Source organism: Phocoena sinus, chromosome 13 (assembly GCF_008692025.1).
Source record: "Phocoena sinus isolate mPhoSin1 chromosome 13, mPhoSin1.pri, whole genome shotgun sequence".
In the NCBI taxonomy this organism is placed as follows: domain Eukaryota; kingdom Metazoa; phylum Chordata; class Mammalia; order Artiodactyla; family Phocoenidae; genus Phocoena; species Phocoena sinus.
In genome coordinates, this window is record NC_045775.1 from 11394963 (window position 1) to 11412015 (window position 17053).

General features: G+C 37.8%; 1 protein-coding gene across 4 annotated transcripts in view; it reads left to right on the plus strand.

Annotated features, from left to right (window-relative positions):
* Positions 1-17053, plus strand: part of DDX1 (DEAD-box helicase 1) — a 37310-nt gene that overhangs the window by 9714 nt on the left and 10543 nt on the right. For all 4 annotated transcript variants that reach the window (XM_032653002.1, XM_032653006.1, XM_032653003.1 and 1 more), the window contains exons 8-19: positions 118-201; positions 570-646; positions 1215-1287; positions 2874-2950; positions 3063-3177; positions 3869-4007; positions 9059-9119; positions 12211-12309; positions 13344-13433; positions 14162-14350; positions 15020-15071; positions 16755-16901. In XM_032653002.1, the coding sequence (XP_032508893.1) occupies positions 118-201; positions 570-646; positions 1215-1287; positions 2874-2950; positions 3063-3177; positions 3869-4007; positions 9059-9119; positions 12211-12309; positions 13344-13433; positions 14162-14350; positions 15020-15071; positions 16755-16901 (1203 nt within the window). The remainder of the gene's footprint in view (positions 1-117; positions 202-569; positions 647-1214; positions 1288-2873; positions 2951-3062; positions 3178-3868; positions 4008-9058; positions 9120-12210; positions 12310-13343; positions 13434-14161; positions 14351-15019; positions 15072-16754; positions 16902-17053) is intronic.

The window sequence follows — 17053 nt, forward strand, 5'->3', positions numbered from 1 at the left end:
CAATTCTTCATTTGGAAGATACAAATTGTTATTCAGAAACAATGGGAAAGTAGCTACATGGTAAATGAATCATAAGTGTATAATTTATAAAAATCTCAAAGTATTTTGCCCTTGCAGGGAAACACTGCTATGAAGTATCCTGTCACGACCAAGGATTGTGCAGAGTTGGGTGGTCTTCTATGCAGGCTTCCCTAGACCTAGGTAAGTGTTTCTAAAATAAACGGAATTTGTTGTTTTACATTTGTGAATTTTTGACATTTTATTTTAGTGGGGAGCAAAATAGTAAACTTAACCGTGCAAAGTTTATATTTAGAGACATGGAAATAATAATATTTACCTATACCCTCCTTGTTCCAAGAAAGATTTGACGTACCAAAAAATAGATATTATAACATCATAAAATCAGGAGGAATAAGGTTAAGGGTATGAATGAAGTCAGTAAAGTTAGTATGCATTAATATGTACCACACAATACTGTGTAGATGCTTCAAAATATCTTCATCTTATGAACTTCTATGGTATTTATAACTTTATTCTTACCACACTTATAAAATACTTCTAAAATCTAGGTACTGACAAGTTTGGCTTTGGCTTTGGTGGAACGGGAAAGAAATCTCACAATAAACAATTTGATAATTATGGAGAGGTAAGTTGTATTAATGACTTAATCATAGTGTTAGTAAGTTTTCTTGCATACTTGATCACTCATGACATGACTGAGGGTATAGAAATGATTGTGAAATTCAAGTGAATTTTCTGAATATTTTCCAAGGAAAGTTCAGATTGGGACTTCAGTGAAGAAATGTTACAAAATGAGAAAAATATTTTTCTTTTATGCCATTTATTAACCCCTCCAAAGTATATTACTTTGTTTTCTGTGTTCACCCCATTTTGATTTTGGCTTTGACTTTAATACTTGTGTTGCTCTCATTTCTTATTTTGACTCGTGTTAAATCTAAATACGCTTGTTCTGGTAGCCGACATCTCTGGTAATGTGGAGGAGCCTTAATATCATGTTGATGCTGAAACGTCTGTCTGATGCTTCTACTCTTATATATGATATGCTATACTAGGCATTTTTTAAATCTACGTTAGAATTTTAAGGAAGTATTCTGCAACACTAACACGTACTGTGGATGCAGCTATATTTGACCTTTTAACCTTATTTTCAATTTTGCTCTTTATTAACAGCACTTGACTTTCTGGTTTTCTAGGAATTCACTATGCATGATACCATTGGATGTTACCTAGATATGGATAAAGGGCATGTCAAGTTCTCCAAAAATGGTAAGCTTTCTAGGGACCATTTTGTTAGAGAGTGTATATGATATTCATTATTTGTGATTTTTAAAAATTTCCTTACCATCTTCAATCTTCTTTCTCTTCCTCCCTGCCTTTCTTTTGAACAAATACTTTTTGAGCATTTGCTGTGTGCCAGGCATGCTGGTAGGTGCTGGAGATACAGCAGAAAATGGACCAGATAAATTTATGTACACTTTTGTGGGGCTTAGCTACTGATAGGGAGAGACAGACAATATATGTGTTAGGTGGGAACAGTGCACTGAGGGAGCGTATAAATCCGGGTAAGGGGCTGGAGAGCATTCTGGGGGGTCAGAGAAGGCTTCTCTGAGAAGGTGACATTTGAGTAGAAGTATCTTGGAAGAGTATTTCAGGCAGAGAGACCAGTAATTGCAAAGGTCCTGAGATGAAAGCGTGCTTGGGGTATTTAAACAGTGAGGAGGCCAGTGGGTCCGGAGCACACTGAGCATGGGGGAGGGTCGTAGAATCTTGGGTCAGTGAGGTGGGGAGGCCAGGCCATATAGGACCTTATAGGCTATGACACAAACTTTTTATTTTGACTGAGATTGGAAGCCATTAGGTTTTGAGTAGATAATTGGCATCGTCTGTCTTTAACAGTTTTAACAGTACAATCACTGTGGTGGCTGCTTTGTTGAAAACACTGGGTGGTGACAATAGGTAGGGAACCAGTTGGATGCTAAGAGTTCTGTTTGGGGCAAGTTAAGTTTGAGATACTTATTAGACATCTGAGTGATGAAATCAAGTAAGTAGTTAAATGTACAGTTAAGTGTTCAGGGGAGGGATCAGAACTGGAGATATTGATACATCTTTGAGAGTTATTGGCTTATATATGATCCAGTCATAGGCCTGGATGAGATCACCTAGGGAATGAGAGTAGGTAATGAAGAGGAGAGATCTGAGGCCCAGGGTATTCTTGTGGTTAGAAGTTGGCAAGTTGAGGAGACTCCAGCAGAAGTGAATGAGGAGGAAAGCCGAAAGAGGTTGAGGTCGTGCAGTTCAGGTGAAGAAAGCTTTTGAAGGAGGAGGGAAGGATCAGATTGTGTCCAGTGCTGATGACGGCTCTAGCCTAGAAGGATGAGCAATGAGAACTACTGTGTTTGGCAAGTGGAGATCATTAATGAGCTTGACAAAGAGCTGTTGTGGTGCAGCGAGGGGTGTGCAGGGGGAGCCTGATTGGGAATCAGTTCAACAGAGAATGGAGTGAAATGAGGTGGACACAGTCAACATGGAAATCAGGCAGTTTTACTACAAAAAGGAGAAGAAAAAATAAAGGACAGATGGAGGAAGTTCTGAGCTCAGGGAGGTTTGTCTAACTCAGGTGTCTACTGGAAGCAGTCCCGTAGGAAGGGAATAATTAAAATTGTAGAGGGGAAGAGGGGGCAATTTCGGGAGTAAAGTAAAAAAGTGAGGGGGTTGGTATTAGCACAGTTAATCTGCAGTAACAGGAGGGGGCCTGTGAGTGTGTGCTGGCTGCTGGACTTGGTGGTGTGGGCACATGGACGTTCTTTCCTGGTAGATTTAATTCAATTTCTCTCTCTCTTTTTTTTTTAAAGGAAAAGACCTTGGCCTGGCATTTGAAATACCACCACATATGAAGAACCAAGGCCTCTTTCCTGCCTGTGTCTTGAAGGTAATTAGAGACATTTTGCTGTGATTATAAGCTACTTTGATCTTCGTTATTTCGTATTGGTTAGTTTGCTCTTAGGTTAAGCGTTTTCATTTTCTCCTTTATTCAATGCTAGAATGCTGAACTAAAATTCAACTTCGGGGAAGAAGAATTTAAGTTTCCACCGAAAGATGGTTTTGTTGCCCTTGCCAAGGCACCGGATAGTTTCATTGTCAAATCACAGCACACAGGTATAGCACCTGAGAGGGTAAAGATTTCAAGAATGGGGTATTGAAAACTCCAGTAAGTAAGGCTTCTTGTAGTGAGGTACAGATACTCCCCTTGCCTGTTTAGTCATGCATCTTTATTGAACATGTCAGTAAAATTCAGTTTCAAAACCTAATTCGTAAACTCCCAAGTATTTGGTTTCGGTTCACGCATTTTGGGGAGGCTGATCGTGGTGATGATGGTATCTAGTATTTATAACGTGTGTGCTTATTCAGTGCCATGGCGCCGTGTTAAGTGTTTCACCTGCATAACAACCCTGTAAGGTAGTTTTATAGACAAAGAACTTGAGGAGTAGGGACTTGAGGTCACTTGCCCAAGGTCACAGGGCAAATAAGTGGTAGAACTGAATTCAAATCCAAGCAGTCTGACTCCAAAGCTCGCACTCTCACCCCCTTGTGCTGCCTGATGCGCTTCCAGTTATTTAAAGAAAGTGCCTTTCACAGCTCATTGGATTTATCGCAAAGCATATAATCAATTAGATTGAAAGAATCTGTAGTTCATTTTAAGAATCTTTATTTAGTTTGACTATCACCTATACCACTGGACAATTGTTATTTAAAATTTTGATACTGGAGTATTTGTGCTCGTGTTTCACCAATAAAGGTGTCATGAGGTGTGATCTGAATGTATTCTAATCTTTTTTATTTTCTTAAGGTAATGCTCAGGTGGCACAAGCGAAGTTTCTCCCCAATGCTCCAAAAGCTCTCATTGTCGAACCTTCCCGAGAGTTGGCTGAACAAACTTTGAATAACGTCAAGCAGTTTAAGAAATACGTCGATAATCCTAAATTAAGGTAAAGCTTCCCTTTGTGCTCAAATGCCTATTGTCTTTAGGTCTGAGGTGTTTCAGAAGAAGAGTAAAGTAGGAAAAGAAATGAGATAGGAATTCAGAGTGTGTACATATGCATGTGTATGAGTGTGTAAATATATTTAACTGTGACATATAGTAGCAATTAGTTTCTATCTAAAACTCCTGTTTAAGTGAGAAGAGTTCTATTAAAAAAAGTAAATTGAGGGACTTCCCTGGTGGTGCAGTGGTTAAGAATCCGCCTGCCAATGCAGGGGACACGGGTTCGAGCCCTGGTCTGGGAAGATCCCAACATGCCACAGAGCAACTAAGCCCGTGCGCCACAACTACTGAGGCTGCGCTCTAGAGCCTGCGAGCCACAGCTCCTGAGCCCGTGTGCCACAGCTACTGAAGCCCGCGCGCCCAGAGCCCGTGCTCTGCAACAAGAGAGGCCACCGCAATGAGAAGCCTGCGCACCACAATGAAGAGCAGCCCCCACTCGCCGCAACTAGAGAAAGCCCGCGTGCAGCAACGAAGACCCGACGCAGCCAAAAATAAATAAATATCCTTAAAAAAAAAAAAAAAGTAAATTGAGATTTTTCCTGTGTCTCTTATGTAAAGAGTCATGGTTTGCAAAACCGTATCAGAGTAAAAATTAATTCTTTAAAGGGGCCATTTCATTTAATGTTAGCTTCATCAATTCATTTGCATAGAAAATGTATCTCTGTCTGTCTAGTGTGTTGGCAAACCTGACTTGGCGAGGTTAATTCTAGCCTCTCTCCTAGTGGTGACCATCTTCCCTGTGGGGGTTCACACTGGTCCCTCTAGTTCGATGGCTCTTTCTGCCATTGCGGGGAGACCGTAAGTCTAGTGATCTTGGAGAACTTCTGGCTCAGTAGCAATCCCTTTTAATTTGAGGAAAGCCATACCATATAAGTAAACTGCTCTGTCAGTTGATTTGACACTTGATTTTTATTAATTTTTCTTTTAATTTTTCTTAACTGAAATATAATTCACACACCATAAAATTCACCATTTAAAGTGTACAATTCAGTGGTTTTTGGTGGGTATGGTCACAAGGTTGTGCAGCCATCACCACTATCTAACTTCAGAAACTCTGAATTATTAATGTCCCGTGGGTCCATCTGTTTATTTATTTATATTTTTAAAAATCTTATTTTGATGTCTGAGGGTTTTTTTTTTTCCGGCTGTGTTGGGTCTTCGTTGCTGTGCGCGGGCTTTTCTCTAGTTACGGCAAGCAGGGGCTCCTCTTCGTTGCGGTGCACGGGCTTCTCATTGCGGTGGCTTCTCTTGTGGCGGAGCATGGGCTCTAGGCGTGCGAGCTTCAGTAGTTGTGGCTCACGGGCTCAGGAGTTGTGGCTCGCAGGCTCTAGAGCGCAGCCTCAGTAGTTGTGGCGCACGGGCTTAGTTGCTCTGCAGCATGTGGGACATTCCTGGACCAGGGATTGAGCCCGTGTCCCCTGCATTGGCAGGCGGATTCTTAACCACTGCACCACCGTGGAAGTCCCCCATCTTTTTAATGTTGATCTTTCTCATAAGTTAAACTTATTCAGGGATAAATTTATACTTAGTAAAACTTTTTAGGTAAAATAATTCCTAATTTTGTCTTGATGATTGATGCATTTCACTCGTTCAGTAACTATTTGAATACCTACCATGTGTGAAAACTAAGGCTAGGGATCAGGATATAACAACAAGAATTCATCTTTGCTTTTATAGAATTATGTGCAGGAGTGTGGAGATAGTGTGGAAGGCAGAGAAACAGCCAAAGTAATGTGATAAAATGCTTTAAGGATACGACACGGAGAGTCACTACAAGAGTACATCACCAGAGCATCTTCTTAGTGTAAGAGACTCAGAACTCTTCACAAGAGAGTGTTTTTGGAAGAATGTAAAACGCTAATATAAGTTGATTTTTGTGCTCTAATGTGTAAAGATTAACGTGCATCTGGACAAAGCCTGGAAGGGAAGATAGATGACAAAATCAATTTATTTGCTAAGATGGTAAAATTGTGTTACTCATTTTGGTATTCAGTACAAATGAGCCTTTTCCTTCTTGAAGACCCAGCTCAAGTCCTGGTCTTTCTGTGAAGCTAACATGTTGGTGCCAGCTCGGTCATTTCTCCCTACTCGGATACCGCTGTGTTTGCTTCCCCATAATGCCTATGCACTGTCGTGTGTTAGTGTTTCTTGTTTTAAATGTGCATAGCTTTACTCGTCCCAACTCAGTTTTACACTCCATAAGACAGGGGCTGGTCTTTTATATTCCTCAACCCTACAGTGCTTTGCACACAAGCATAGATTGTTATGTGTATGTGTAGTTTTCTGCTAAATTTGTAGAAATAAATGTATCTGATTAGGAAAGTAGATAAGAGTAAAGTTTTATAGAAGAAATGATAGATTTTGGACCATAGTTACCAAACCTGGGAACTAAGGGACCTTATTTAAAAATACAGGTTTACTGGTCCCCCTTTTGTATATACTGAATCAGATTTTCCAGGGAATAGGAATTGGAACTGTTTGTTTTTTAAGGAAGAATGGCACCTCTTCCAGGTGATTCTTAAGTAGCCAATCTGGCATCTGGTGTTACCGGATTTAGGCAACATGGCTCTAGTGGTAGGTGGTTAAGGACTATGCCAAGGTAATGGACATTCACAGACTAGAAAGCTTTTTTTTTTTCTTTAAACACTATAAATCGCTTAAGATGACAGTAGGCAACCATGAAGCTGTTTCTTTTCATCAGTCATAGAATTTATGAGACTCAGTGTCAACATCATCCACTTTCCCAGTATTTTATGGTATTTTTTAAAATGACTGATTAAATAAGAGTAAAATTAATAAATGAAGATAGTTGATAGCTGCTTCTGATTGGAAGTTGTCTGGCTGCCTCAGGAAGTAATTTTGTCTGCTATTTATAAAAAGGAGACAATCTTTTTGTGCGTAGCTGTAGTGAGATATAATGCGCGTGTCATACGATTCACTCTTTAAAGTGCACACAGGTTGTTTTAGTTTCTATTATATTCACAGAATTGTGCGACCACCAAAACCAATTTTGGAACGTCTTCATCACCCTCAAAAGAAACACTACCTTTTAGCAGTCACTCCCATTTCCCTCACACCTTCCTATCCCTGGGCAGCCACTGATCTCTTTTCCATATATAGAATTGCCTGTTTTGGACATTTTATATAAATGGAATTGGACAATGTGTGCTGTTTCATGACTGGCTTCTCTCATTTACCATAATGTTTTTAAAGTTCATCAATGTTGTAGCATGTATCAGTACTTAGTTCCTTTTTATTGCCAAAAAGTATTCCATTGTATACATATACCACATATTTATTAATCCACTCATTAGTTGATGGATGTTTGGGTTGTTTCCACTTTTTGGCTACTGTGCCATGAACATTAGTGTATAGACTTTTGTGTGGACATACATTTCCATTTCTCCTGAATATACATCCAGGAGTGGAATTGCTGGATCATATAGTAGCTTCATGTTTAACATCTTCAGGAACCACGCAACTGTTTTCCAAAGTGACAACACTACTTTACATTTCTACTAGTAATGTGTGAGGGTTCCAGTTTCTCCACAACCTCACTTTGTTATCTGTCCTTACAGTTATAGCCCTCCTAATGGGTGTGAAGTGGTGTCTTATTGTGGTTTGGGTTTGTATTTCCCTAATAGCTAATCGTGTTGAACATCTTTTCATGTGCTTACTGGCCATTTATAAAGTCTGTTCAGATTCTTTGCCCATTTTTCAATTGGGTTATTTGTCTTTTTATTGTTGAGTTGTAAGATATATACATGTAGTATTATGATTAATTATATATAATTTGCAAATATTTTCTCTCATTCTGCGATTCTGTGGGCTTTTTCACTTTCTTGGTAGTGTCCTTTGAAGTACAAAAGTTTTTAATTTTGATGAAGTCCCGTTTATTTTTTCATCTGTTGCTTTTTTGTTTGTTCATCTTTTGGTGTTGTAAGGGACTTTGCCTAACCCAAGATCATGAAGATTTACTCTTACGTTTTCTTCTAAGAGTTTTGTAGTTTTAAGTCTTATATTTAGGTCTGTGATTCATTTTGCATTAATTTTTATGTGTGACCTAAAGAAGAGGTTTAACTTCATTCATTTGCACGTGCATATCTATTTGTTCTAGCACCATTTGTTGAAAAGACTGTTCTTTCCCCCCATAGAATTGTCTTGGCATAAAGCTTTTTTTTTTAGAGTGTATTTTATTATTTATTTTTGGCTGCGTCAGGTCTTAGTTGTGGTACACAGGATCTCTGTTGTGGTGCGCAGGCTCCTTGTTGCAGCGCACGGGCTTCTCTCTAGCTGTGGCACGTGGGCTCTGTAGTTGTGACACGCAGGCTCTCTGGTTGTGGCCCACGTGCTCAGTAGTTGTGGCATGCAGGCTTAGTTGCCCCGCGGCTTGTGGGATCTTAGTTTCCGGACCAGGGATCGAACCCGCGTCCCCTGCATTGGGAGGTGGATTCTTAACCACTGGACTGCCAGGGAAGTCCCAAAGTAATCTTTTTTAATCTAAACATATTTTTTAGAAGTATTTGGAGTGAGAAAAATTCAAACACAAAAGGATATTCTGTGAAAAGTAAGTCTCCTTTCACCCCGTTCCCCAGTTTTTGGTTATCAACCTGAAGGCAACTTTTAAAAATTAATATTTATATATTCTTTCAGAGTATATATTTTATACACGTACAACCACATGTGTCTACAAAGATTGATTGAAACCAGAGTTTGGGGTACCTGGAATTATCCTAATATAGAAAGATATATAGGTGAGGACTGATGTTTTCCGGGCTCCAAGCTTTCGCATTCTCCTCAGTTACTTTACCGTGCATTAACATTTTATGTAGCTCCTGGAAATGAAGTGCCTTGTTTCTTTCCTTCTCCAGACCTTTATTGTAGATTCTTTCTTAGTTATTCAATTGTAATATCCACCTCCCCCAAACTGAAAAGAAACGAACAATAAAGCAGGCTTTAATCTTTTTCTGCGTTATTATTCTGGTCTTATTTCAGGGAGCTTCTGATAATTGGAGGTGTTGCGGCACGGGATCAGCTCTCTGTTTTGGACAGTGGGGTAAGCTGTACTTTTAATTTTTAAAAAGTAACACTATGTGTTGTCATTTTGGCGATATAGTTCTGCTGTGTTTCAAGCAAAGTCAAATGAGGCTGAAATTAAACAAGTTCAAAAGAGTGTATGTATGTTCAAAAATATCTTACAATTATGCCTTTTCTTTTCCCAAAAGTGTACAGCATAGTAGTTTCTTCCCAACACCTCATGCAAAATTCCAACATACGTGAATCTTTTTTGGTTTATCTTTTGAGCACCTGCGAATTTCCTTCGCATTTTCATGCATTTAGTTATTTCCTCTGGGGATAATTGAAAGAGAAGCAGCTGGAGTTAAGAATAGAAATAGAGATAAGGTGGATTGCAGAGAAGGTAGTTTTGGCAGTGATCCTTGGGAGGGCTGAAGGATGGTGAGTCAGTGGTTCTAGTAGGAGGGGAGATGAGTTCAGATTTGTGTAAGGGGAAGTCTTGAAGGCTGTGCTGTTACCGAGGACGAAGCTCGGACTGTGATCCTCATTACTGGGGAAGAAGTTTGGGAAACTCTTAACTGCCTGTCAGTTCAGGTACAGGTAGAACTTCATAACATATTTTGTATGTATGAAGTAACTTTGTCCTTACAAACTTCTCTTTCATTTCCTTCCCTAAACACTTTATCATTTAATCTAAACTGCTTGATACTGAGTTACGGTGAGCAAATATGTTCTCCCCTCAGTTGCCTTGGTGCTGCTGTCAAATGAAATTTCAGGCTGAGTGGTTTTGATCTGACTTGGTGGCATACTAAGAGCAAGGAGTCATTACTGTACTTAATACTATTCTAAGGTAGTAACATAGCTTTGTTATGTTCTTATTTGATTTGCTATATTTTAATGGTTATAAGAGAGATTTAATATGTTCATTCCCTATCTTGGTTCCTCAAACCCAAATTCATTTTCCACGTAAGTTATTAAGTTTCTTAACTTACGTTGTCCAGCTACGGAGCTTTTAGGGAATTCGATCTGCTTTTGCCAGGCAGATCTAAAATTTGGTACTGGCTGAAGCTAATGGCAAAGTAAAGGAAAAAAAAAAAAGTAAAGGGAGTGTTATTCCATAGCTTTCCTGGCAGAATTCAGTTCCCTTCTACTTAGGGGATGTAATATATTCTCTTTCTGCTTTTCCTTCCATCTTACATTGTCTACTTCTGTTATCTCCCACCATCCTCTGGCACCCTTAGCCCTGTGTTATGTCTTACGCTGCAGGCAGAAGTCAGCTTTGGAGTCAGAGAATAGAACTATGTCATTTTTTTAATCTTTTAAAGTTGCACAGTTATGCAACATGTGCAGTTAGGCCTGAAGAAGTGGTTGGTGCCATTATCCAAGTCATATAGCTATTTCTCTCAGGCTTTTCCAATTTGAATTTTTGTTTTTAAACCTGAGAGACCGAGTTTCTGTTTTCATGCTGACTACCTGCTGAAATTGAGGAGGGAGGAAACTCGCACAGTGGGTTAGAATCCTTTGGTAAAGAGACATTACCCATAGAACCAGAGTGGCATTGTATTCATTGCTGTGTCCGGCACAGTGCTTGGCACATAGTACATTCTTAATACATTGAGTGGGTTTTATTTTCAGACAGTATTTTCTAGATTGAACTGAGACTTGCTTACAGTTATCAACATAGTTGAAACAATAGCGTCAGAAATGTCTTTCACTTTTTATGGGAGTTTAAGTGCCTTCTACTGGATCAAATTAAAAGTCCATTCAGCACGGTACTTTTTCAGTTTTTCAAGGGGTGAGATATTGAAGTAATGAGACTCTAGTGATGAATTTGTTAGGAGATAGTTACGTTTTTAGTCTAGAGTGGAGAACACAAGTGAAAAAGAAGTCATTTTTTATGCCTGTTGATAAAGAGTAGAAGTTTTGAATTGTCTGATTTATTGAATGATTTTATATAATACCTTATTGTGCTCACACACATACCTCCATATACACACTTTAAAAATATTTATCCTTTATTGATTACCTTCTAGAAATGGGCCAGGCCCTGCTAAGTGCATTATATACATTTTCTTATTCAATTCCCACAATAGCCCTTTGTGATGGTCCTCTTCCCCATTTTTACAGATCAGGAAGAGGGCTTATGCCAAATATTAAGTAATTTGCCCCAGATCTTACAACTCATAGGTGGAACTTACTTCAAAGCCTATGTTCCTAATCACTATACCATGGACTTGATTAAAAGGTGTGTCTGTGAAAATGGAAAATGTGGTTAATTGGGTGTACTGGCGTTGGCGGCTCATATTCTCTTTGTAGATGTCTTAAAATTTTTATAATAAAAAGCTAAATAAAACTTGTTCTTACTTGAATTAGACCTTTTCTCATGTTTGGACTTTGAGTTTGAATCCCAGTTGGAGTACTTACTAGCTGTATCATCTAAGTTCTTATGACTTTAGAATTCTAAACTTCAGTCTCCTCATTTTAAAACAGGACTAATAATAGTAGCGTTTCCCTTAGTGGTAACATGAAATGATATAATACCTGTAAAAGGTTAGCACAGCACATGTTCATTATAAGCACTTGACAAGTAGTAATTATTGCTGTTTTTTCCTGGATTAGGTCATCTTCATTATTAATTATAACCAAATGTATAAGCACCTGGCACACTGGGCATCAAATGCACTACATATCTGACCTCTTAATTATCACAACCGTCTTGCAAAGCAGAAAATGTTACCCATTTAAAAAATGAGAAAATTGAAACTAGAAGAGATTAAGTAACTTGAGGTCACATGGCTGGGTAATGGTGGAGCTGGGATTTGGGTCCTGGTTTAGTTTCAGAGTTCCTATAAATTCATTTGATTTTTCACTTGGAAAACAAATTTTATACGCTAGACTGTCTATAACAGCTTAAAATGTTACAATCAGTTGCCAGAGTCTTCGCATTCATTTCAAAGCAGGTGTAAGTTTAATGATACAGTATTATCTAGAACTGTCTCGCACGTTCACAGCTGACTGACTACGTCAATACGCATGTTTTCGTTGTAAGTAGACCATTGTTGGCTGCTATTCTAAGGTGATTACAATACTTCTTCAGTTTTCTTAAGGTGCTTTTTTCGGATATTTTTTAGGTAGATATAGTTGTTGGCACTCCAGGAAGACTGGACGATTTGGTGTCAACTGGAAAGCTGAACTTATCCCAAGTTAGATTCCTGGTCCTGGATGAAGCTGTATGTTGAAATATACTCATGCTTTTAAAAAAAATATTTGCTTATGTTTTGGGGGATAAAATACGTGAAATGGTGAAGAAAAAATACAATTTAGTCATGATCCCAATATACCTAGAGAGAAACATAGTTACCAGTGTGGTGTATTTTCATTCACTGCTTATATTTATAGTAAATACTATTTTATGTAGTTGCAATCAGGCTATTTAGAATCCGGGAAATCTTTTTTTTTTTTTTTTTTTTTTTTTTTTGCGGTACAAGGGCCTCTCACTGCTGTGGCCTCTCCCGTCGCGGAGCACAGGCTCCGGACGCGTAGGCTCAGCGGCCATGGCTCACGGGCCCAGCCGCTCTGCGGCATGTGGGATCTTCCCAGACCGAGGCACGAACCTGTGTCCCCTGCATCGGCAGGCGGACTCTCAACCACTGCGCCACCAGGGAAGCCCCTGGGAAATCTTTTTTAGAAAAATATGGTACATAAGTATTTCATGTCATTATTTATGAACAATTTTTAAAGGCTGTCTAATGGTCTCTTATATGCACACTTCATGGCTTATTTAACCACCCTTATTACTAGACATGTAGGTTTGTTTTGTACTTCAAATAGTTATCTTGTTTGTACATAACATTTTTTGTTTTTTTTACACATTACAAATTACATTAATATGCTTTGGGCTCTTGAGATATAGTTCCAAGTTATTTTCAAGATGAGGTAGTTTTTCAACATTGAAGGTCTTAGCTTTCTCATATTAGAGTCGTATTCTTAAGGAGATGTGGGAGTTATTAACTCTCGTATTCATTTTAGAATACCAGAGTATGGTTTTTGAGTTATTTATTGTCAGCTCTTTCATATTACAGTCACATGGGCTTTAAAGTTGAATTTACAACTTGTCTTTAAATATCCAGTAGAAAATAATTACTTTGAAAGTATGGAGATATGTATGAATTAGTTTCTTTATCTTATATTTTGCAATTGATTTAGAAAAGAAAGATTTAGATACTGATTACAAAGCTTATGTTCTTCTTTGCTTCTTATGCAGGATGGGCTTCTTTCTCAAGGTTACTCTGATTTTATAAATAGGATTCACAATCAGATTCCTCAGATTACCTCTGATGGAAAAAGACTTCAGGTATGAAATAACTAATGCATCTTAAAATACATGTAGACAATTGTTACGTATTCACGCTTACTTTTTTTGTTTTACCTTCACATTTTAGTATCTTCTGATTGCGTTAACTGCTGTATGAAACATTTTCTTCATTAACTGATTAAGTAGTACACACAAAGGAAACAGTCTTATGAGCTGCTTTTAGAAATAAAGGTGAAGAGAATTTAAGGAAATTACTTAGGTGTAACAGAAGACTATAAGTAAAAAATTCCTAATCGTTATTTTTGTTTTCTACAGAGCATGTAGGGTTTACATTCAAGACTCTGAGTACTGCTTCCTCTTTGAAGGAGAAATGTCTTGGACTGTAGAAAAACAGTTATTTCCTTAGTAATTATTTCTTAAAACATTACTCTTTCTCATTCTGTTTTCTTAGGGAGAATTCAAGAGGAGAGGCTTTTAAGAGAAGGGGACAAGTTTATGGCTTTAGATTTTTAAAAACCTTTTCATTTTACTTAGTTTTTGTAGGACCTTGAGGAATAGATGGCATGATTTCTGTGGCAAGTGAGGGGACTGAAGCGCAGAGAGATTAACCCGCCCAAAGTCACACCACTAGTTGTTGCTACAGAGTCAGGTATTGAACTTGTCTTAGATTCCAGGCTTAGCGTGCTTCGTGCCCCACATCTGTATTCATATGCTGGAATCATTATTATTATAAAAGCTTATCTAAATTTTGGTTTTTCTCTTCTTAGGTGATTGTCTGCTCAGCCACTTTGCACTCTTTTGACGTGAAGAAACTGTCTGAGAAGATCATGCACTTTCCCACCTGGGTTGATTTGAAAGGAGAAGATTCTGTTCCAGATACCGTCCACCATGTTGTTGTCCCAGTGAATCCCAAAGCTGACAGAATCTGGGAAAGGCTTGGGAAAAACCACATTAGGGTAAGTACTTTATAACGTTCGCATTTGTATAGAGTAAAGCATTCATAAACTAGGTTAACCTTGAGCTCTTCATGACGCTTAAAGCAGCCAGACATTGTACCTTTAAGAAAAGAGAAGTCTGGCACGCTGACCAGAAGAGTTTAGGTCTGTTAGGTATGGAATAAGTGATGGGCTCGTACTTTACCTTTCTCTCTCTATAAAGTTACTTCTGTAATCATCTTTCTTGACATAGGTTTTGTAAATAAATAGGATTACCTGTGTATATCTAGGGCTAATTTCTGATATAATGACTTCCATTTTTAGTAGCGTTTTAGAATCTTCTTGATGTGCCTTATTTTTCTAAATATCAATTTCATGAGTCCATCATCTCACTTTTTCACCATTGTTAGATTTACCTTTATATAATAAGGGTATGCTTATTCTAAATACACAATGTTTCGAAAACCACCTTCGATTTTTTAGTATTATATTTAAAATTGATTAGCCTTAGACCTATAATTAATAAAGGGTTTTTCGGAATCTGAAGAATGGTTTTGCCTATAGATTATAAAGGTGTATGTCTGAAATGCAATCTAAAGTTAGATACGGTTCTCCCTTTATAAAAAGATACCTGTTGTGAGTCATTACTTAACCCTTCCCCACTTCTGTTTTATCCTTTCCTTTTGACAGACTGATGAAGTACATGCAAAAGATAATACAAGACCTGGTGCAAACAGTCCAGGTGAGTTAGAAGAGTCAATAAAACGCGTGGAAAGATTTTGAAAACGAATTGATCTGTTTTACTGAATGTATGCCCTGTCTACTCTCATGAAGGAACAGGAAATCTGAAAATAAAAGGAGCAAAAATAATTTAAAAATGGGGGGAAAGCTGATATCAGTCAGCTTAGAGGAATATTAATCACTGGATTTAAGATATTAGTCTCCTGGCATCCAAATCACAAATACTTTGGATTATACAATTCTCATTTTTCCAGGAAGCCAGCAAATTTCTCTGGCTACAGGTTGTATTTTAGCCCTGGATTCCAAGAGAAATGTCATGTAGATTCTTCATACCTGGCAGTTGAGTAACAAAGGAACATGTCTTTAGCTACAACCCTGTGAAAGATACAGAAATGATCCTGAGATGATTCTTTTTGTGTGTAAGTGTACAATTCAGTAGCATTGAGTGCATTCCTACTATGCAGTCGTCACCACTGTCCATCTCCAGAACTATTTTATCTTCCCATACTGAAACTCCATATCATTAAATATTTATCAATTTTTAAAAAGCCTAAAATTACTTGATTCAATGAAGATACTTCTATGCAGAATTGAGACAGTTTGTATCAGGTACGTAATATTTCAAAGATATATGAAGATCCAGCATGATACAAGGATAGTGTTTAGAGAACCTAGAAGAGATCTGAAACCCATTAGGCCACACGTCTGATATCACGTCTCAAGTGGATCATTGGCAAGGGTTAGACTGCATTTTGTTCATAGTTGGACTCATTGGTAGATTTTTAACAAGTATCTAAAAGGTGAATTATCTGAAATTTTGATTAAAAACAGTTCCTTTGAACTCAGTTTTTTGTGTAGCTCCAAATTTATGAGGTGTATGCTCAGCCAGCCTTATTGTTGGAGAGGAGCAGGCACTGATAGTCAAAATAATAATGTATCATCCTGCCGTTTGGGAATGCATTTTATAAAATAAAAATTTTTTACTGCCTCATGTATTTTTCCTTGTAAAAGTTTTGCTTAGTTTTTACTACAATTAGAGACGACTAGAGAGACCTTAGAAATATGTTGGATTACAAAATTAAAACTTTGCATTATATAATTGTAGAGTAACTATAGCCCAGCTTCACACTGAAAAATAGACATTTGGAGGATGGCAACTAAGAAGTTACTAACTAGGTTTGACGTAAAATATTTATTTCATAGAGTGAAGTTTGAACTTTCTGGTGTTCAGATTGATTTAGAAAGTACATTTATTATTTTTTAAAGAGGTTAAAGTAATTGAGTAAACATTTATTGAGCATTTAGGGAAGTTAATGCAAAGCAGAATATGATTAGTTCTCAATGAGAGGTAGGAACAAAGTTTTGCTGTGGGTATGTATTTCTGTTTATTTGTGTGTGTGTGTGTTTGTACATGTGCATTTTCCCTTACAAGAGGTATGGTTATAGGTGTTTTGGTATCCCATAACCTGGCATAAAAAACATTAAGAGAAACAAAAATAAATGAGCAAGTGGATTATCTCACCATTTCACCCTATCTTTTCATTTCTTGGTTTTGTCTATAATACTTGTATTAAAGTAGAGTTTTTTAGGTGAGTGAAGCAGTAAGTCTGTAATTATGTGTGTTCATGACAATTTCAGATTGAAATTCTGTGTGTTTTTTTTTGTTGTTATTGTGTTACTCAAGAGATGTGGTCTGAAGCTATTAAAATCCTGAAGGGGGAGTATGCTGTCCGTGCAATCAAGGAACACAAGATGGATCAAGCAATTATTTTCTGTAGAACCAAAATCGACTGTGATAACTTGGAGCAGTATTTCATGCAGCAAGGAGGAGGTAGTGTTTCCTCACTTGAAATACATTGTGTTTATTTTCTCACTTAATAGATCGTTAGTCTCACGTTGATGCAGTGTAGCGTGGATGCCCAGATTTTAAAGCAGCGATGTAGGAAAGACAATGAGACAATTTTCCACATAGGTACAGTTTCA